This window comes from Desmodus rotundus, chromosome 2, assembly GCF_022682495.2.
Source record: "Desmodus rotundus isolate HL8 chromosome 2, HLdesRot8A.1, whole genome shotgun sequence".
Classification (NCBI taxonomy): domain Eukaryota; kingdom Metazoa; phylum Chordata; class Mammalia; order Chiroptera; family Phyllostomidae; genus Desmodus; species Desmodus rotundus.
In genome coordinates this window covers 97,986,244-98,007,392 of record NC_071388.1, presented here as the reverse complement: position 1 = coordinate 98,007,392, position 21,149 = coordinate 97,986,244, and the positions used below count along the sequence as shown (strand labels likewise).

Sequence of the window (21,149 nt, the reverse complement as noted above, 5' to 3'; positions counted from 1 at the left end):
GGGAGAGAAAATGTGTGGTTGCCTCTCATGCACCCCCAACTGGGAACCTGGCCCACAACCCAGGCATGTGCCCTGACTGGAAATTGAACTGGCAACCCTTTGGTTCTCAGGCCAGCACTCAATCCACTGAGCCATACCAGCCAGGGCAGAAATTTTATTTTTTTGAAGTCTGTTATTCCTTTTTAATTGCCCCCTCCCTTTAGTGGGGGGGGAATGTCTACCTCAAAGTTAGAAGGAGAGGTGTGCTTTTTTGTTATTTTGAATACTTCATTTTTTTTCTTCTTTTTTATTTCTGTTTATTCTATTACAGTTGTCCCAGTTTTTCCCCCTTTGCCCTCCTCCATCCAGACCAGTCCCTGCTCCAACAATCCAGCCCCACACTATTGTCCATGTCCATGGATCATTCATACATGTTCTTTCACTAATCCCTTACTCTTTTTTCAACCATTATACCCCACCCTCCTCTGGTAGCTGTCAGTCTGTTCCCTGTTTCCATATCTCTGGTTCTATTTTGCTTGTTGTTTTGTTCATTAGATTCCTTTTACATGTGAGATCATACAGTATTTGTCTTTCACCGACTGGCTTATTTCACTTAACATAATAGTTTCTAGTTCCATCTATGCTGTCACAAAGGGTAGGAATTCCTTCTTCTTTCTTTCTGCTGTGTAGTATTCTATTGTGTACATGTACTACAGTTATTAATCCATTCATCTACTGATGGGTGCTTAGGCTGTTTCCAACACTTGGCTATTGTAAATAGTGCTGCTATTAACATAGGGGTTCATAAGTTCTTTTGAATTGGTATTTGGGGTTCTTAGGGTATATTCCCAGCAGGGTAATCACTGGGTCAAAGGGCAGTTGCATTTTTAATTTTTTGAGGCAATTCCATACTGTTTTTCACAGTGGCTGTACCAGTCTGCATTCCCACCAGCAGTGCACTAGGGTTCCCTTTTCTCCGCATCCTCGCCAGCCCTTGTTGTTTGTTCATTTATGAATGATGGCCATTCTGACAGGTGTGAGGTGATATTTCATTGTAGTTTTAATTTGCATCCCTCTGATGGCTAGTGACAATGAGTATTTTTCATATGTTGATGGGCCATCTGTATGTCGTCTGTAGAGAAGTGTCTGTTCAGGTCCCTTGCCCATTTTTAAATTGGAATTTTTGTCTTCCTGGTGTTAAGTCCCATGAGTTCTTTATATATTTTGGAGATTAAACCCTTATCAAATGTATCATTGGCAAATATGTTCTCCCATACAGTCAGTTCCCTTTTCATCTTAATGATGTGTTTTTAGCCGTACAGAAGTTTTCTACTTTGATATAGTCCCATTTGTTTATTGTTTTCCTTTATTTTCCTTGCTCTTGAAGATATGTCAGCAAAAATACTGGTTTGTGAGATATCTGAAATTTTACTGCCTATGTTTTTCTCTAGGACTTTCATAGTATCACAACTTATGTTTAAGTCTTTTTTCCATTTTGAGTTTATTCTGGTGTAAGATGTAAGTTGGTGGTCTAGCTTCATTTTTTGAATGTAGCAGTCCAGTTCTCTCAACACCATTTATTGAAGATGCTATTTTTACACCATTGTATTCTCATCATCCCTTTGTCAAATATTAATTGACCATAGAGACATGGGATTATTTTGGGCTCCATTCTGTTCCACTGATCTATGTGTCTGTTCTTATGCCTGTACCAGACTGTTTTGATTACTCTGGCCTGGTAGTATAGTTTGATATCAGGTATTGTGATCCCTCCAACTTTGTTCTTATTTCTCAAGATTACTGTGGCTATGCGGGATCCTTTTTGCTTCCATATAGATTTTTGAAGTATTTGTTCAAGAGCTGTCAAACATACCATTGGTATTTTAATAGGAATTGTGTTAAATCTATAGATTGCTTTGGGTAGTATGGACATTTTGATGATGTTAATTCTTCTAATCAGTGAACAGAGTATATGCTTCCATTTATTTGTATCTTCCTCAGTCTTTCTTCAGTGTTCTGTAGTTTTCTGAGTTCAGGTCTTTACCTCCTTGATTAAGTTTATTCCTAGATACTTTGTTGTTGTTTGCTATAGTCAATAGGATTTTTTTCTTAGTTCCTCTTTCTGATAGTTCAATACTGGTGTACAAAAATGCCATCAATTTCTGAATATTGATATTGTATACCACTACTTTGCCTAATTCACTTAGTAGGTCGAGTAAATTTTTGGTGGAGCCTATATGGTTTTCTGTGTACACTGTCATGTCGTCTGCAAATAATGATGGGTGTACTTCCTCCTTTCCAATTTGGATGCCTTTTATTTCTTCTTCTTGTCTGAATGCTGTGGCTGATTGCATAGGACCTCAAGTACTACGCTGAATAAGAGGAAAGTGGACACCCTGGTCTTGTTCCAGATACTAAGGGAAACACTTTTAGTTTTTGCCCATTGAGGATGATGTTGGCAGTAGGTTTTTCTTATGTGTCCTTTATTATGTTGAGGTATGCTCCCCCTATTCCCGTTTTGCTGAGTGTTTTTATCATAACTGGGTGCTAGATTTTATCAAATGCTTTTTCTGCATATAACATGATTATGTGATTTTTGTCTTTCATTTTGTTTCTGTGAAGTATCACATTTATTGATTTGCAAATATTGTACCATCTTTGCATCCTTGGAATAAATCCCACTTGATCATGTTATATGATCTTTTTAATGTATTGTTGGATCTGGTTTGCTAGTATTTTGTTGAGAATTTTAGCATCTGTGTTCATCAGAAATATTGGGCTATAATTTTCTTTCTTCTGTATCTTTACCTGGTTTGAGGAATGTGATAATACTGACCTTGTAAAAAGAGTTTGGGAGTCTTCCTTTTCCTGAGTAGCTTGGAATAGTTTGAGACGGATAGGAGTTAGTTTTCTTTAAATGTTTGGTAAAATTCGCCTGTGAAGCCACCTGGTCTGGGGCTTTTATGTGCCGGTAGTGTTTTGATTACTTCTTTCATTTTGCTAGTTACCAATCTATTCAGTTTTTCTGCTTGTTCCTGATTCAGTTTTTGAAGACTGTGTATTTCTAGGAAATTTATCCATTTTGCCCAGGTAGTCCAATTTCTGGGCATATACTTATTCTTAGTACTTTCTTACAATCCTTTGTATTTCTGTGGTATCAGTTGTTACTTCTCCTCTTTCATTTCTGATTTTATTTATTTAGGTCCTCTCTCTTTTTTTTCTTGATGAGTCTGGTGAACAGTTTGTCAGTTTTGTTTATCTTTTCAAAGAACCAGCTCCTGGATTCATTGATCCTTTGAATTGTGTTTTCAGTCTATATGTTATTTAATATGCTCTCATCTTGATTGTTTCCTTCCTTCTGCTTGCGCTGGGCCTTGTTTGTTGTTGTTCCTCTAGTTCTTTTAGATGCAGGGTTAGATTGTTTATTTGAGATTTTTCTATCTTCTTTAGGTGGGCCTGTATCACTATGAACTTCTCTCTCAAATCTACCTTTGCTGTGTCCCATAGGTTTGGGGTTGTATATTCATTTTAATTTGTTTCCAAGTACTTTTTGATTTCTTCCTTCATCTCATTGTTAACCCATTCATTATTTAATAACATGTTATTTAGCCTGCATGTATTTGACTGTTTTTTTGTGTTTTTCTTGAGGTTTGTTTCTAGTTTCAATCCATTGTGATCCAAGAAGATGCTTGATACGATTTCAGTTTTCTTGAATTTGTTGAGGCTTGTTTTGTGTCCACCATGTGGTCTATCTTTGAGAATGATCCCTGTGCCTTTGAGAAGAATGTGTATTTTGCTTCTTTGGGGTAAAATGTTCTATAAATATCAATTAAGTCCATTGGATCTAGAATGTCCTTCAATTCTGCAATATTTTTGTTGATTTTTTGTTTGGAAGATCTATCCACTGTTGACAGTGGGGTGTTAAAATCCCCTACAAAGATAGTATTGCTATCTGTTGCTTTCTTAAAGTCCTCCAAGATTTTCTTTATATATTGTGGTGCTCCTATATTGGGTGCATATGTGTTTGCAGGAGTTATATCCTCTTGTTGGACTACTCCCTTAAGTATTATGTACTGATGTTCTTTGTCTCTTGTTGTGGTTAGAGGAAATTTTAAAATAATCATTAATCATACTAGAATGCTAGGTGCAATAAACAACTCAATGCTTATTTTTTGCTAATCCTCACTTTGCCAATTCTGAAATGAAGAAGAATTGTTACTGTATTGACATTATTTTCTCTGATTATTTTAGGTATTATTTTAGTACACGACTTAACGAATAAGAAGTCATCCCAAAACTTGAATCGTTGGTCATCAGAAGTTCTCAACAGGGATTCGGTGCCAACTGGAGTCTTGGTAACAAACGGGTAAGCCCAGATTAGTTTACAGTTGGCTTGAAATGTTACAGCAATCGCAGGAATACACCCTCCAAAATAACACCTTGTAGGATGTTTTATGTATAAATATCCCCCTAACAGTATCATTCATAAAGCAATAGTTTTGCATTTTAATAAAGTCTAATTTCTCCGGTTTTTATGTATTGTACCTTTTAGTATCATATCTAAGAACTTTTTGCCTAATTCCAGAACATTAAGGTTTTCTCCTATGTTTCTTCTAGAAGTTTTATAGTTTTAGATTTACTTTTAGATCTTGCTCCTTTTTGAGTTACTTATAATGTGAGATAGTTGGAGGGTGACTTTTACATATAAACATCCAATTGTTCTAACACCATTTATTTATTTATTTTTATTGCTATTCAAGTACAGTTGTCTCCCTTTCCCACCCCCCACTGTCCCCCACCCCAGCCACCCCAACCTTCCATCCTCAATCCTACACCCCTTTGGCTTTGTCCGTGGGTCCTTTATACACGTTCCTTGAAGACCCTTGCCCTTCTTTGCCCCGTTATCCCCCACCTCCCATCTGGTTACTGTCAGTTTGTTCTGTATTTCAGTGTCTCTGGTTCTATTTTACTTGCTTGTTTTATGATCGATTAGGTTCCACGTATAGGTGAGATCATATGGTATTTGTCTTTCACAGCCTGGCTTATTTCACTTAGCATAATACTCTCTAGTTAAATACATGCTGTCACTAAGGGTAAGAGCTCCTTCTTTCTTTCTCCTGCATAGTATTCCACTGTGTAAATGCACTGTAGTTTTTTATCCACTCATTTACTGATGGGCACTTAGGTTGCTGCCAGCACTTGCCTATTGTAAATTGTGGTGCTATGAACATTGGGGTGCATAGGTTCTTTTGCACTGTTGTTTCAGGATTCTTAGGGAATAATCCCTGCTATGGAATTGCCAGGTCAAAAGGCAGTTCCATTTTTAGTTTTCTGAGGAAATTCTATACTGTTTTGCACAGTGGCTGCACCAGTCTGCATTCCCACCAACAGTGCACACTAGGGTTCCCTTCTCTCCACAGCCTCCTCAGCACTTATTGTTTGTTGATTTGTTAATGATGGCCATTCTGACTGGTGTGAAGTAATATCTCACTGTGGTTTTAATTTGCATCTCTCTGATGGCTAGTGATGCTGAGCATCCTTTCATATGTGTCTGGGCCCTCTGTGTGTCCTCCTTGCAGAAGTGTCTGTTCAAGTCTTTTGCCCATTTTTTAATTGGATTGTTTGTCTTCCTGGTGTGGAGTCATGTTACTTCTTTATGCATTTTGGAGATCAAATCCTTGTCCAAGATATCATTGGCAAATATATTTTCGTATAAGGTTGGTTCCCTTTTCATTTTGCTGATGTTTTCTTTAGCCATGGAGAAGATTTTTATTTTGATCTAGTCCCATTTGCTTTTTCTGTCCTTTATGCCTCTTGCTCTAGGGAACATATCAATGAATATACTGCTGCATGGAATACCTGAGATTTTCCTGCCTATGTTCTCCTCTGGGACTTTTATGTTGTCATGACATATTTAAGTCTTTTATCCATCTTGAATTTGTTTTTGTGTATAGTGTAAGTTGGTTGTCAAATTTCATTTTTTTGCATGTAGCTGTCCAGATCTCCAACACCATTTGTTGAAGAGGCTATTTTTTCTCTATTTTATGCTCCTGCCCCCTTTGTTGAATATTAATTGACCATAAAAACATGGGGTTTTTTTATTTCTGGGCTCTCTATTCTATTCCATTGATCTATTTGTTTATTCTTATACCAGGCCTGACTGTTTGGATTATAGTGGCCTTGTAATATAGTTTTATGCCAGGAATTATGATCTTTCCTACTTACTCTTTTTTCTCAAAATTGCTGCAAGTATTTGGGATCATTTGTGGTTCCATATAAATTTTTGAACTGTTTGTTCTATATCTGTGAAATATGTCACTGGTATTTTAATAGGGATTGCATTGAATCTATAAATTGCTTTGGGTAGTGTGGACATTTTGATGATGTTAATTCTTCCAACCCATGAACATAGTATATGCTCCCATTTGTTTCTGTCTTCCTTAGTTTCTTTCTTCAGGATTGTGTAGTTTCTGAGTACAGGTTTTTTACCTCCTTGGTTAGGTTTATTCCCAGGTACTTTATTTTTCTTGTTGCTATATCAAAAGGGATTTTTTTTTTCATGTCTGTTTCTGATTTTTTTTGTTGGTGTACAAAATGTACTATTATATCATCTGCAAACAATGACAGTTTTACTTCCTCCTTTCCAATTTGGATGCCTTTTATTGCTTTTTTTTTTTTTTTTTTTTTTTTGTCTGATTGCTGTGGCTAGAACTTCCAATACTATGTTGAACAGAAGTGGTGAAAGCAGACATCCTTGTCTTATTCCTGATCTTAGTGGGAAACCTTTTAGTTTTTGCCCATTGAATGTGATGTTGGCTGTAGGTTTCTTATATGTGGCTTTTATTATGTTGAGGAATGCTCTCTCAACTCCCACTCTGATGAGTGTTTTTATCATAAATGGGTACTGTACCTTATCAAATGCATTTTCTGCATTTATTGATCATGATGATCATGTGATTTTTGTTTATGTGATGTATTACTTTTATTGATTTGAGAATATTGTATTATCTTTGCATCCCTGGAATGAATGTCACTTGATCATGGTGTAGGATCTTTTTACTGTATTTCTCTATGCTGTTTGCCAGTATTTAGTTGAAGATTTTAGCACCTGTTTTCATCAGCAATATTGGCCTGTACTTTTCTTTCTTTGTTGTGTCTTTATCTAGTTTTGGGACTAGGGTGATATTGGCCTCATAAAAAGAGCTTGGGAGTCTTCTGTCTTCTTGGATTTTTTGGAATAGTCTGAGAAGGATAGGGGTTAGCTCTTCCTTAAATGTTTTGTAAAATTCCCCTGCTAAACTTTGCAGTCTGGTCCAGGGCTTTTGTGTGCCAGGACTTTTTTTTATTACTGCTTCAATTTCACCAGCTGTTATCATTCTGTTCAGGCTTTCTGCTTCTTCTTCATTCAATTTTGGAAGATTATGTTTTTCTAGAAATTTGTCCATTTCACCGAGGTCTGCAAATTTCTTGGCATATGGTTGTTCTTAGTAATTTCTTACAATCCTTTGTATTTCTGTGGTATCAGTTGTAATCTCTCACCTTTCATTTCTGATTTTACTTATTTGGGTCCTCTCTTTTTTTCTCTTGATAAGTTTGGTTAAAGGCTTGTCAATTTTGTTTATCTTTTCAAAGAACCAGCTCCTGGATTTATTGATCCTTTCAATTGTTCTTTTAGTCTCCATGTCATTTAATTCTGCCCTAATATTGGTTATTTCCTTGCTTCTACTTGCTCTGCTCTTTGTTTGTTGTTGTTCCTCCAGTTCTTGTAGGTGTAGGGTTAGGCTGTTTGTTTGAAATGTTTCTGTTTTTTAAGGAGGCCTGTATCGCTATGAACTTCCCTCCAACACCATTTATTGACAAGATTATCCTTTGTCCATTGAATTTCTTTTACTCTTTTGCCAAAAATAATTTGACCATATTTATGTGGGTCTATTTCTAGATTCCCAATTCCATTCCATTGATATGTGTGGCTGCCCCTTGACTGATACTACAGTCTTGATTATTGTAGCATTTTAGTAAGTGTTAAAATTTGTGTGATTCCTTCCACTTTATTCCTTTTCAAATGGTTTAGCTCCTCTTATTTGCTTTTCCATATAAAATTGAAATCAGCTTGTCTATATTGACAGAAATTATGCTTTAATTTGTATTGGAATTGCAATAAACCTATAGATCAAATCAGGGATAATTTTTGCTGTATCGTCCCATCCATGAATACAGTGTGTCTCTTCATTTATGTTTGAGGAAAATCGTAGACGTGATATCCTTTCATCTAGATATACAGTACTTCAATGTGTAACATTAAAGGTTAAGAACTTTTTGAACATAACCAAAATATATTGTCATACTTTAAATGCACAGTGATTCTTTAATATTGAATTTTACTTTAATGTCCTCATTTTAATGTCCTCAAATTTTTCAAAAATATTGGTTTATTCAAAACTGTAACTAAATAAGTTCCACTCATTGTATTTGGTTTCTTTTCATCTCAACTTCCCCTTCCCTTCTTCATTTTTATTTTTTACCCTGTAGTAGTTTATTTGTGAAAAATAGATGGCTTGTTTATCCTGTAGAGTTTCCTGTATTCTGGCTTTTGGTGATTGTGTGCCGATAGTGCCTGTTAAATTTGTTTCTCTGAATCCTAAATCTTCTCTAAAATGGTAGTTAAAAATAGTGGTCTGAAAGATGCTAGGTTTGTTTGTTTGTTTGTTTTTGCCAAAGTCAAATTGGTTGTAAGATTTAAAAAAAGAGTAAAAAGGAAAGCTTAGGAGAGAGATAAAAGAACAAATTATATGTATATTGCAATATATATATTATTAACATATGTAATACATATATATGTTGATGTGCAAGAGATCATTATGCAAGACTGCAAGTGACAGAAATATATGTGTATCAGAGATGATGTTCGGTAAACTGTATACAAAAATTTGTATGTGAGCCAGAGTTAGTGAGTATAGGAAAAGGAAATAGTCCTAAAGGAGGTCACTCTCAATACTTTATTCCCTAATAAAGCAAATTTCAGTTTGGACAATTTCTCCTAAATCAGGGTTCATGCTGGTAAAAAGAATCAAAGACCTTGAACTCAAGCTCTCATTGGCTTTGATGCAAACAAAGAGTGGTAACATTTTTATGAAACGGGAGGTTACATGGTTCAAAACAATTGTGTTACAAGGCTGAACAGTAACTGAGGCTCTGCAGGATTATTATGAAGGGCAAAAAGATTTGATAATTTTGCATACACACCCCCAATTTAGGTTATTCAAGAGAAAGGAAAGTAATGTCAAAGGAAGAGAAAAAGCTATCCTCAACTGGGTTGTATTGATTGGATTATGCAATATTGATTCACTGTCATCAGGTGTTCAAAACCAGATTTTGCTGACTGTTTTAAATTGAGCTTATAATATGTCAAAAATCCAAACCTTTTATTTCTCATATATGAATAGAATTTAAATTAATTCAACATTGGGCTCTGTGTTCCTTTTAGTAATAGGAGGAATACCACTCTTATCAATTGGATAGAAATAGAAAAAAAGAATTGTAATGGCCAATGACCCTAACAGATTTGTATTGCCTGTCCTCTGTCTCCCACAGCTCTCATTCCCAAACATCTATTTGGTACTTAATTCTTTCCTTTTACTATTCAGTTTGTGATTCAGCTGTTTATTTCCCTTTTCATCTGTTGAATCCATCTTTCCGTAGGCTATAGCATTACCTATGGTTGATTTATTCTGGCTTTAATGTCCCTATTGCCTAATTCCTTAAATAATTTCTTCCTAGACAGAAATGTGCATGGTAGTATAGAGCACATGCATAGCCCTGAAGGTACCCAGAAGCTTGTCATTTTCTGCTCTGACACAAGGCTTGAGTGCCATGCTAGATTCCAGGTTCTCTCCCCACTGAGGTTTGGGTCCACTCTCTGAATCTGTACAAAAAAATTCCTGAGCCTCAGAAGACAGAGCTTTGGGAGAAGTCAACTCAACTTACCTTGTTATACCTGGTGGACATTCAGTACTCTATAAAGATTCAAGGGGACAAATTTTGAGAATTAGATGGAATAGTTAGAATTCTATAAATGGTGAGGATGCATTGATAAACAAGTAGATGGAAGAAATTAGGGGAAAAAGTAGTTTTATAGGTGATAGGTGAGCAAGAGTCAGTGAATTATCAGTAAAATAGTATAAGCTATTTTACATATCTACATCAGAAAGGTAAATTCTATTCACCCCTTCATTATTTATCACAGGGATTATGACCGGGAACAGTTTGCTGAAAACCAAATCCCATTGTTGGTAATAGGGACTAAACTGGACCAGATTCATGAAACCAAGCGCCATGAAGTTTTAATTAGGACTGCTTTCCTGGCTGAGGATTTCAATGCAGAAGAGATTAATTTGGTGTGTATTTTCACTAATGCATGTTTGTATTATTATCAGTTGAAGCAAAATCCAAGAGTTCAAATCGTATATTCTCACAAAAGAAGGTTTATACTTGAAGTCAGGCTATTTTGGTTCTACTCCAAAATATGGGGAAAGTTGGAATCAACAAACTGTTAGATGGACAGTCACTTCAACTTCCTTGTATGCTGTTCTGTTGGAATGTTCAAACTTTGTTCTGTGAATAATGTAAAAATCATAGGCATTTTCTTGAAAAGGTTTTTTAAAGTCACACCAAAGTCAAAATAAGTAAATTAAGATGACAAAGAAAGGGTACTAGTACTATAATAAATTTTATTATTCTTGCTTTAGAAAAAGCCTCTTAGCTTCTTAAATTACAGAATTTGCCTTAAAGGGTGAATAGGCAAAGGGCCTAGGCAAGTGAAAAAATTACAAACTATAAACTAGGAGTACTTCATAGGCATTAGTTTATACAATCTTATGTGTATACAGATATTGAATCCCTTCCTGAGGTGTTTAGCTCCATTAGAACTTGGCACTAAAAAGGCTAAGAAAAGTCCTCCTATAAACCAGTTAGTGTTGCCCAGAAAAGGGTATGTCGTTGCTCACAAGTAGGATTCGTGCAGCATACGTACACACTGCACTGGCATTCAGACGTGTGGTGGTTTAATAATACCAGTTGCTACCGTTTATTGAGCCGAGCACTGTTCTGGTACTTTACGTACATTCTCTCACATGCATCGTCCCTATGAGTCAGGCACTATTACTATACCCATTCTAAAGATGCAGACTAGTAGCAGAAGTAACTAGGCCACGGTTACACAGGTCAAAGCAGGCACTCTGACTTCAGAGCCTGTGCTGTACAATTAAGCTTCTCTTCCACTTAATTATCCTATGACTAACATTTAGAATTTTGGGGCTGAAAGAACTCTTAGAAATCACCTAGATGAACAATTACCAAAACCTGACTGCATATTCATATTACCAACAAACAGTACCTATGAAATTTTTTGAGTAACTCTCATACAACAGCAGCTTTTTATTCATAAGGTCTGCCGGGGGACCAGGACTCTAATTTTAAGAAATGACTCGGGTGATTGTGATGTCCTGACTCTGAATCAACATTTGTGAACACTGCTGGGTGCAGCCCCACCTCTACCCCCACAGGGAATCGGCATCTGTCTGCCATGCCGTTGGTTTTTACATTCTCCTTTGCAGTGGAGGTGCCTTATTTTTCTCAGCTGCCACCATGGAATATTCAGAGTAAGTGCCCCAGGTGGTCAGCACTGGACCATGATATTCCAGAAGCTTCCTGCTACTTAGAATATGTAATATCCTTGTTGAAGAAATGCTGAGGTTAACTCATTTGAACATTATTTCCAAAGCAAAATTTACCATTAAATGTTCTTAATTTGTTCCATTAAGTATCTGTTAGTAAGTATGCAAGAAGTAAAAAATAAGGAGGAAAATTGGATTAAAGTTTCAAAAAGAGATCATCAGAAAGACTCAGCAAATAAATATAAAGCCTCAAATTAAAAAAAACGAATGTAACAATATTAGTGCTATCATCTTTGGTTACTATATGTTTACATCAAAGAAGGGATCAGAGTTATTCTTGTGCCTGAAAAAAAGATAAAGTGTTTAAATTATAAATAGGGAGAAGATTATTTATTTATTTACTTATTTACTTTTTAATAAAAGTTTTATAGTTTTTAGAAATAAAATTACTTTCATTTGAAAATTAAAAAATTTACCAGTTACTATTCCAATGGCTTCCACACTAAAAAAGGTAACAAGGAAGAGATAAAATTAATTTAAATATATTTTACTTAATTCAGTATATACAAATTTTATCATTTCAACATGTAATCAGTATTTAAAAGTATTAATAAAGTAAATATTAATAAAAATATTCTTTTTTCATACTAAGGCTTCAAAATTTGATGTCTTTTACACTCTAGTTCTTAATTCAGATACTAATTTTTCATTCAAAATATTTGCTCTGTATTCAGATTTCATAAACTTCACATTTGAAAAAGCCAATTCACATACCCAAGTTCTTCCAAGCATACTTAAAGTTTTCCATATTTACTTTTTAAAATTCTGTTAGGCTGATTGTGTCTAGAACAAATTTTTCTCTGTCATACATGTACTTTAAAGTGATCCCATTGAAGCATCTTCCCTAGTTATTATTCCTTTCTCAAGCTTGGACAAGCTATTTAGAGCTATTAATTTTCAAGCTTTGCCCTTTGCCATGAGCAATAACAGATGACCCTTTCAATTTTAAAATTGTTATCCTGAAAATCATAGAATTTTTCTAGCGTGGTCAAGCTGAAATTGTGCAACCTTAGAATTAAACCTTCGGGAAGTTTTGTTTGTTTGCTGCTTGGTTTAGTTTCTGTATTTAGTACTTCAGCTCTATTTGGAATAGTCTCTGAAGTACTTTCACATTCTGATAACTGTATCAGCTGTAACATTTTATAAAATATCTAACAAAGCTCCATCTAAGGTTTTGTCTCTCTGCTGTGTAAATGTGCTCACACGTTATTTCAAATACAGTAGTTTCCACAATGATATTTCAGTCTGATCTGTATATGGAATTATCTTTTATGGTAGGTGTTTTGTGTCTGAAAATTAAGCCTGCTAGCATTTGCTTAGGAAGAAGAGAGAAGGGAACTAATATTTCAGTACCTGCTATGTGCCAGATGTATATTATCTTATTTAATTTTCACAGAAATACTATGGGATAAGTATCATTACCCCCATTTCATAAATGATCTCCACTTTAAAGATTTAGTAACCTAACCGATGTCACACAATCTAAAAATGTTGTGACAGACACTCAGATTCAGACCTTGCTGGCTTCTAGTATTCTGTGATCTTTGAAAAGTTTGTTGTAGTCTCTTTGTGTGTGTGTGTGTGTGTGTGTGTGTGTGGTTTTGAGAATGTATTATAGATTCTAGTCAAAATTAAAAATGTGGGCCTTGAAACGTTGTGTATGGATAAAATACAAGTGACTGTTAACAAAATGCAGTGGAAAGGAATCATGAGGCATATAGATTACAAAACAATAAATGCAACACCAATAATTTCAGTAGTTTCCCAAGGGACACAGCCTGAAAGACAAATATAATTCTTGCAAGGAGCCTATATGATGTTGTCATAGTTTGGTCTTATGTGCCCTCTGAGGTAAAAATCAAAATATTCTTATCTCTTGAGGTAGCATATCAGTAATGATAAGCAAAGACACCATGGCACTGGAATTTCAGTAAAAGGACAATAAGTCTTTTAAAGTGTTTACTAGCCATTATAATGATTTAATATTCCAGGTTGTTTTGTCTCTTCTGGGCCCCATTTTTTTCTGATTTTTAAAAATCCTATTTAATAGTAACTTATCTATTGTTCATTATTGTTTATTTAACTATTATTTAATAATAACAATATTTAATAATAATTCATTGTTTATTATCAAAAATATATTTATTGCTTATTATTATCTTTATGACCTATCAAGAGATGTATTACCTTACATTTAATGAGGGAGAAATCCCTGGCAACAATTCTGTTTGTTCTTTGCTCCTTTTAACTCCTTATTTTCATGCTTCCTACTATTTGTAGGAATTTAGTTGAGCACTGGTCAGGAACTAGTGCCCAAAAGTGAAGGGCTGACTTTTTAATGGCACTGTTTCTGCTTTTTTAGGGTAAATGTAGGTAGGTCACCTGATTAGTACCTTGGTTTTATTAGTAAGATATTAGCAATCCTGTCTTCCCTTATGAATTATTTGATGATGAATACATTGGTTCAGTGTCCTCTAAAATTGCTTAGATAATAAAAAGGGGTGTTACCCTCCTTTAGCACTTTCCTCTTTGCTTTGTGCGTCATAATTTGAAAATTACATGAATATGTTATGAGAGCATTATAGCTGATATTTTACTGTAGAAATGTGCAACAGGAGCAGCGATACTGACAAGGAGCTTATGTTCCCTGAATTTTAATTGCAGGTCTGTGTTTTACCTTCTAGGATTGCACAAATCCAAGGTACCTTGCTGCCGGTTCTTCCAATGCTGTCAAGCTCAGTAGGTTTTTTGATAAGGTAATGGCCTCAATTAAGTTTTTTTTTAAACTTAATTTATATATTATGAGGCTTTAAATTTTTTTGTAGAATGCTTTGTCCTTTTAAGCCTTCATCCTGAATGTCACAGACTGAATAGTACTTGTTTTGATCTCTCTTATCTGTTGGTATAATTGCTCAAGGCCTGCTGACGTATTTATTCTATCACCAGTGTTCTCTCAGCAAAGGATGAAAGCTACTGGATTTAAGTGGGAGTTTTTTAAAGATACCTAATTCCCCTCCTTAAAATAATTTATGTTTCCCTATTTTCTAGCTCTTTTTGTATTCATTCACCCCTAACTCCTACAAAAGACACTGAGCTGAGGAGATTCTACTTAGTTAAAGCCCTGAGTTCTTTTTGCTCTCCCAGCTATTAATAGCTGTTACTATTATTCTTAAGGTAATTTTATCTTCTCAATTCCCTGTTGTTCCCCTATCAAAAACCTTTGCATTTTAATTATTGACTCTTGCTAGCATCATCTTATTGTAGAATGAAAATGTAGGATGAGTCAGCATGCTAGTAAATCAGAGCACTCTTCTTTCCTTCACAAGGCCATACGGATGCATTGCACATAGAATTGACCGGTTAGAATTTAAGTTGCTTGCCCAATGCTGACATTGCGAAGTAAAATAGGATGCATTTTTGTATGTGTTATTGAAAAAAGATTAATTGCTGTATTATATGTCCTTTTAAGTGTAATCCCCCAAAAAACATTTCTCTCCTCATAGGTCTTTCTTATGAATCATTTTTCTTTTAGCAATTTAGGGATCTAATGTTTGGCCCGATACCTAATATGTCAGGAGAAGATCAGCCCCACACCCCTCCCTATTTAATATGAGATCACTGGGAAATTTTTGCTTCATTGCAGAACTTCCCAATTGGTGTGTCGCAAATAGGGTAAGGTGTGCTGAGATATTGATTTCCCCTCAGTTCTCAGAGCAGCCAGAGTCCCTGGGATTGGGTGATTGGCAGCCTCTTCCATTTACCCCCGTGTGCTGTACAAATATTAGCATTTTGTAAATGAGATGCACTTCAAGGAACCACATTTTCTGTCTACATTGTTTTCAAACTTAAAATGTAAGAACTTTCATTTGGTTTAGATCCCTGATCCCATCTGATACAAAATGCTGTCCCCTGAAAGCAACATCTTATAGATCTGTGTCTGACATGGAAAGATCCCACAATATACTGTTTAAATTTTTAAATAATTTAATGATTTTGAGATTGAAATATTAAATGTAATAAGTTATATCCTAGAGAAACAATGGGTTATAGACGAGTATGACCTAAGTTGTCAGTCAAGGCTTTATTTAAAAAAAAAATCAGAGGGAACTTGATTGGCTTTAAGAAGAAAGCAAGATTTAGTATGGAGACATTACAAGTTGAAGGTAGGGAATTATGTGCAAAAGCAAAAAAGTAACTTCTCTCTCTATTGCCTAAACACAGCAAGAGGTATGTACATTGGGATGTACATCTCCAGACCGAGATGGCCGTCTGAAGCCAAGGGATATAGCAGCTAAATATCACCCAGTTTTCTGTACATCATATCTGTAAGAATTTAATGTAAAGATTCCTTTTCCAAGAGGGAATCTGACACTCCTTCGGACTCGCTTGGCTACCATTAATTCGTCCCCACTCTAGAATGATAGGATCTTCCTGTCCTTCCCTGGAAGGAGGAAAGATAATCAGTCCTGTCTTGCTTTCTGTAAGACCAAGTATTTTGAGATGTACACGTATATTAATCATGAACCAGCTTTTCTACCTCTGGGACCAGTGAATGCAACCTTACCCCAGATCTCTTGTGGCTAACAGTGACCCAGCCATATTCTTAAAGATAGAAAAATCCAGATATTTGGGCTGTCTGGCAGTTGAGAGTCAGTTGATGCAGGCCTGGAAGAAGATGCTCAGTGCTCATTCAGAGGAATTTTTATTTTCGTAATTTGAGATTCCAATGTATTAGAGATAATCTCCAGCTAATCTCTGTGTATTCCTACCTGATTAACTTTTCTTAATCACAACAGTTCTGTATACAGAAAACAATACTGCCTCTGCAATCATTGCCGTTTCTCAAATGTTAGAAGAGAACTCTATTTTTTAAAAATGTTTTTCATCATCTGAGAATGTGATGCTCCTTAAACTCACTATATTAGGGCATGTCATTTGAGGGCTTCTGTGTGATAGTGGGGAGGGATTTGTGCAGATATGTCCACTGCTTTACTGTGTTTTTCCTACTAACCAAATACAGACAGTTCTAAAACTACTGAAATAAAATTAAGTCCATAAAAAGAAGCTAATTGACTACTTGTGATGTTATGTCATCTGTCTCCATTGATGCCCTACAGAATTTATCACTGTGGTGACTAGAGGGGTGTGGTGGTTCATTGCATTACACAGACTCCTCTTTAAGGAATAGCTGTACTATTAAGGCAAGTGCTTTGCTTTTATCTTATGGATTCTGTTTGGTACCTTTTGGGCTGACTGCTAGGACACTTAGAGCTAAATTTCCTGCTACATACTAAAGAGTTGCATGAGATTATATGTCATTCTCTGATTTCTGGAATGAGGCAGGCTTTAATGGAAATACTCTCACAATCCTGATCTCATTAGCACCAAATTCAACTCCTTGTGCTAGATGTCTGCAGCTATTGGAAAGACTCTTAATTTGGATGTATGCCTTTTAGCCCTATGAGCGGCCATTACAGTTAGCCACTTTTTCCGGGTATGTGTGCTAAACCCTTAAAATCTTTGTTTCTCGCAGGTCATAGAGAAGAGATACTTTTCAAGAGACAGTAATCAGGTCAGTATCTATCTTTTCTTCATCAAATGGGTTCTTAAGTTTATAGAGAGAAGATTGCCAAATTTATTTTCAGAAGTGGTTAAAAAAAACATGGTGGAAGTCCCTTCATAGGCATAAGCTTCTGATATCCCTCTGTTAGATACAAAAAAAAGTCAGATCAAGGGAAAGTAAGGGTCCAAGAGAAAAAAAAAATCCAGGGATAAGCTTACATTATAAAATAATAGAAGAAAAGCATTTGCTTGAGACTCCAAAGGTATGTATTTAAAGTCTATCATAAGCAAATAATTCATACAAAGTCCAATAGGTGAATATTATGAGATTCACCTTCACCTTCATCCTCTCTGATTTAGATAACACCAATTTGTTAACAAATGTTTTCCATTTGGGTAGAATTTATTTTTATTATTTAATCTGCTGTGGTTTTCTGAGTAAAACCACAGAATGGTGGTTCTTTCAAGAACAACTGACTGACATTTTAAAGGAAAAAAAAATTAAAGCCTATTAGCATTTGAACTCTGCCTACTTGAGACTTAATGTGATTATCTTTCTTGCCTACAGATTCCAGGCTTTCCTGATCGAAAGAGGTTTGGGGGAGGAACATTAAAGAGCCTTCATTATGACTGAATTACACTCATTCTTTGGAAGAGTGAGCAAGATGTGGCAGTTTTTCACAGCATTCTTCTTGCTGTGTCAGTTATTAATGTCTCGGCCTTTTAATGATCACCTTAAAATGCCACCCTGCACCCTCACCCTTTAATGGAAAACTGAAAGAAAGTGACAGTGTGAGAGGCCCAGACTTTGTCCCCATTATCTGTTCCTCACCTTTCTGTCCCTGTTTATAGATTATGTAAAAGCTTTGTGGAAATAAGAGATGTTGTCAAAATGATGCAGTAAATGAGCAGTGACAGAGTGCTGCAGAGAAAATTTACTCTTGCCTAGTACAGAGGATTTTTAATGGGTCTGTAATTTTCCTGCACTCCTTGCTGAAGGCTTAATTAAGTACTTCAAAAATGTATCTCTGTAATTTTACCTTCTTGAGGGGAAAGGTTATGTTAACCAGCCCTGAGTTGTCCATCCGAAATACTCTCTGTCATTTTCAAAGCAGCAAAATGGTGTCATTTAATTGTCTCCACCCTCACATCACACACAAGGATGCCTAATAATAGCAACCCTTGTTCCCTCGCCTCTCCTTTGCAAATGGTTCAGTGGCTGGAAGAGGAGTACTAATGGCTGGAGTTAAATATAAATAGATTAATAATACATAGAGAACAGCAGTGCCAGAAAAGAAGAATTCTGTAAGAAATTGACAGCTCCCTAAATCCTTCACTCTTTAGGTTACAGCTGTCACATGCTCTCACTGTTTTCTTTTTGGAAACGGGTACGGTGAAATCTAAGACCTGCACAAAGGCAGTAAGAAAGATTTACAGCCTCTTCAGATTGTATTTTTTTTTGAAGGAAAAGATAACTCCTAAAATGACTCTTAACTGTAGTCTATAATCTAAGAATAATATTCTTTGTGTCAACAATGTATTTATGGAGAAAAGTAAGAATAAGTTCCACAGCAACACACTTACATGAATTTTGGACTATAATTCTTGGATTTCATAAGAAAAAATTTTGGGGGGGAGTGCATGTATATACATAATTGTTAATTATTTTTTCTTACCCATCTTTTTTGCTTGTTTAATTCTTTCTGTCCTGGTTATTCTTAAATATATAAACCTGGTTTCCAAAAACTAACTTGCTGCCTTATTCAGCAACACATTTCCACCCATATTCTCTCTCTGGCTCTCCTGTGGATCTCTGTACTTCTGATTTTGCTCCATATTAAAATATTATAATAATAATAATAATAATACATAGTTTCAGCTACTCATTTTAAAACTAGGGGAAAGAACAATAAATTCACTTTCTACTCTAATTAAATTTCAGATGTACTGTGGAAATCAAGATACACTGAAAGAGGATGTTAAAATAACAATGTTAGAGAGTGCTTTTAGAAAGGCAGTCTTTGGAATTTGGAAAAGGATGATTAAAGCACTTTTCATCAGCTAGAATATTCTCCAGTCTTTCTTCGCATCCTCCCCCACAAGAGTTAGTCCTGATTTCTTTTCTGACATTAAGAGAGCTATGCAAATCAGGATCTGTATGTGGAATTTGGCACAAATGCATTGTGACAGAGGCTGTGCAGTTAGGAAGTAGACACCAAATGAATACATAAAGACCTAAACCAACTAAAGCTCTTTGTATTCCTCTTTTACAAATAAATCAATAACTCTCTCCTCATGCCCCCCGCTGCCTTTCTTCTTCTTTCTTTCCCTTAGTTAAAAAAAATCTATCCCAGCCCTGGCTGGTGTGGCGCAGTGGATTGAGTACCAGCCTGCATACCAAAAAGTCAGCAGTTCAATTCCCAGTCAGAGCACAGGCCCAGTTATGGGCCAGGTCTCCAGTTTGGGGGTGTGCAAGAGGCAACCAATCAACATATCTCTCACACGATGATGTTTCTCTCCTGTTTCTCCCTTCCTTCCCCTCTCTCTAAAAATAAATAAATTCTTAAAAAATTTTAAAAAAATCTATTCCAATTTCTTTATGTTCTTACTTACTAAAAATTAAAAGTAACCCATCACTGTTGGCTTCAGGGTCAACTTTGAAAAACTGGCATTACTTCTCAAGTCCATTTCTTCTTGCTGTCAAGCTTGACTCTCTGAATTACAGTTTTCTAAGAAAAATATAATCTTTAATAGCCTAAGTTTGTTGCAAGTATTAATAACAAAATAAGGCTGTTTTCCAAAATGAATATTAGCCAGAGTTCTTCAAAAAGAATGTTTTGAAGCATAATTTTTGCTGAGACTTCCTCAGACCTGCTCATAAAATCTTTTAAGTAACAAACAAGTGTAAATACCAAAATACTTTCTAAAAGGTGTTAATTAAGTCTTCCATTTTCTTACTTTCTGGTGGAACAGGTTGCTAGCAATAGAGAAAGATTTTTTTCTCGCGATTTAGATGTCTAGCCAATGTCCTTACTTGTTGTGGAGACAACCAAATGTGCAGGCATATGGCCAGTCATCTGCCCCTTAAGTGGTAGCACCCTTAGTTGGAAAGGGTTTGGGTTAGTCTCTTAACCTGAGTGCTCTCAGAAGAGCTGCTCTCAAAGGATTTGACCCATATCAGCTTTATTTTGGGTTCTCAGAAGTCCCTGAAGTTGAAATATCCATGATATATAGTGACGACCTCCAGCCAAGATGGAGGTATAGGTAGATATCCTATACTATGTCTCCTCACATAACCAAAAGACGGACAACAACAAATTTAAAAACAAAAAATAACCAGAACTGCCAAGAAATTGAAGTGTATGGAAGTCCAACTACCATAACGAAGATATATTCATTTAGACTGGTAAGAGGGGTGGAGACAGGCAGCCAGGGCAAAGAGGACGTGCGGCAAGGTGTGGCCTGGAGGACTGGGTGGGCGAGGTGGCAGCTGGTGGGCCAGGCAGTCCCACATTTGTGTGCAGATAACCGGGAGGAACAACTGGGGAGCGAGATAAACCACGCAACCAGGGTTACAGCATGGGGTAATAAAGCCTCAGAACCTCTGGCTGTAAAAATCTGTGGAGGTTGCGGTGGTGGGAGAGACTCCCAGCCTTACAGGAGAGTTTGTTGGAGAAACCCACAAGGTCCTAGAATGTACACAAACCCACCCACCCAGGAATCAGCACCAGAAGGGCCCAATTTGCGGTGGGTAGTAGGGGAAGTGACTGAAAGCAGGCAGAGAGCTGAGCAAGCAGCATTATTCCCTCTCAGACCCCTCCCCCACATACAGCACCATAACACAGTGACATGGGTTGCCCTGCCCTGGCAAATACC

General features: G+C 36.1%; 1 protein-coding gene across 3 annotated transcripts in view; it reads left to right on the top strand.

Annotated features, from left to right (window-relative positions):
* The window catches only part of RABL3 (RAB, member of RAS oncogene family like 3), a 49,993-nt gene extending 30,424 nt beyond the window's left edge, over nt 1-19,569 (top strand). Inside the window, exons 4-8 of one of the 3 annotated variants that reach the window (XM_024578182.3) lie at nt 4,231-4,345; nt 10,223-10,373; nt 14,396-14,467; nt 17,245-17,283; nt 17,842-19,569. In XM_024578182.3, the coding sequence (XP_024433950.1) occupies nt 4,231-4,345; nt 10,223-10,373; nt 14,396-14,467; nt 17,245-17,283; nt 17,842-17,907 (443 nt within the window). In that variant the 3' untranslated portion in view covers nt 17,908-19,569. Of the gene's footprint in view, nt 1-4,230; nt 4,346-10,222; nt 10,374-14,375; nt 14,468-17,244; nt 17,284-17,841 lie in introns of all 3 variants that reach the window. The other 2 variants (XM_045186020.2, XM_045186018.2) reach the window with 2 other exon arrangements.
* Nucleotides 19,570-21,149: the final 1,580 nt, after the last annotated feature.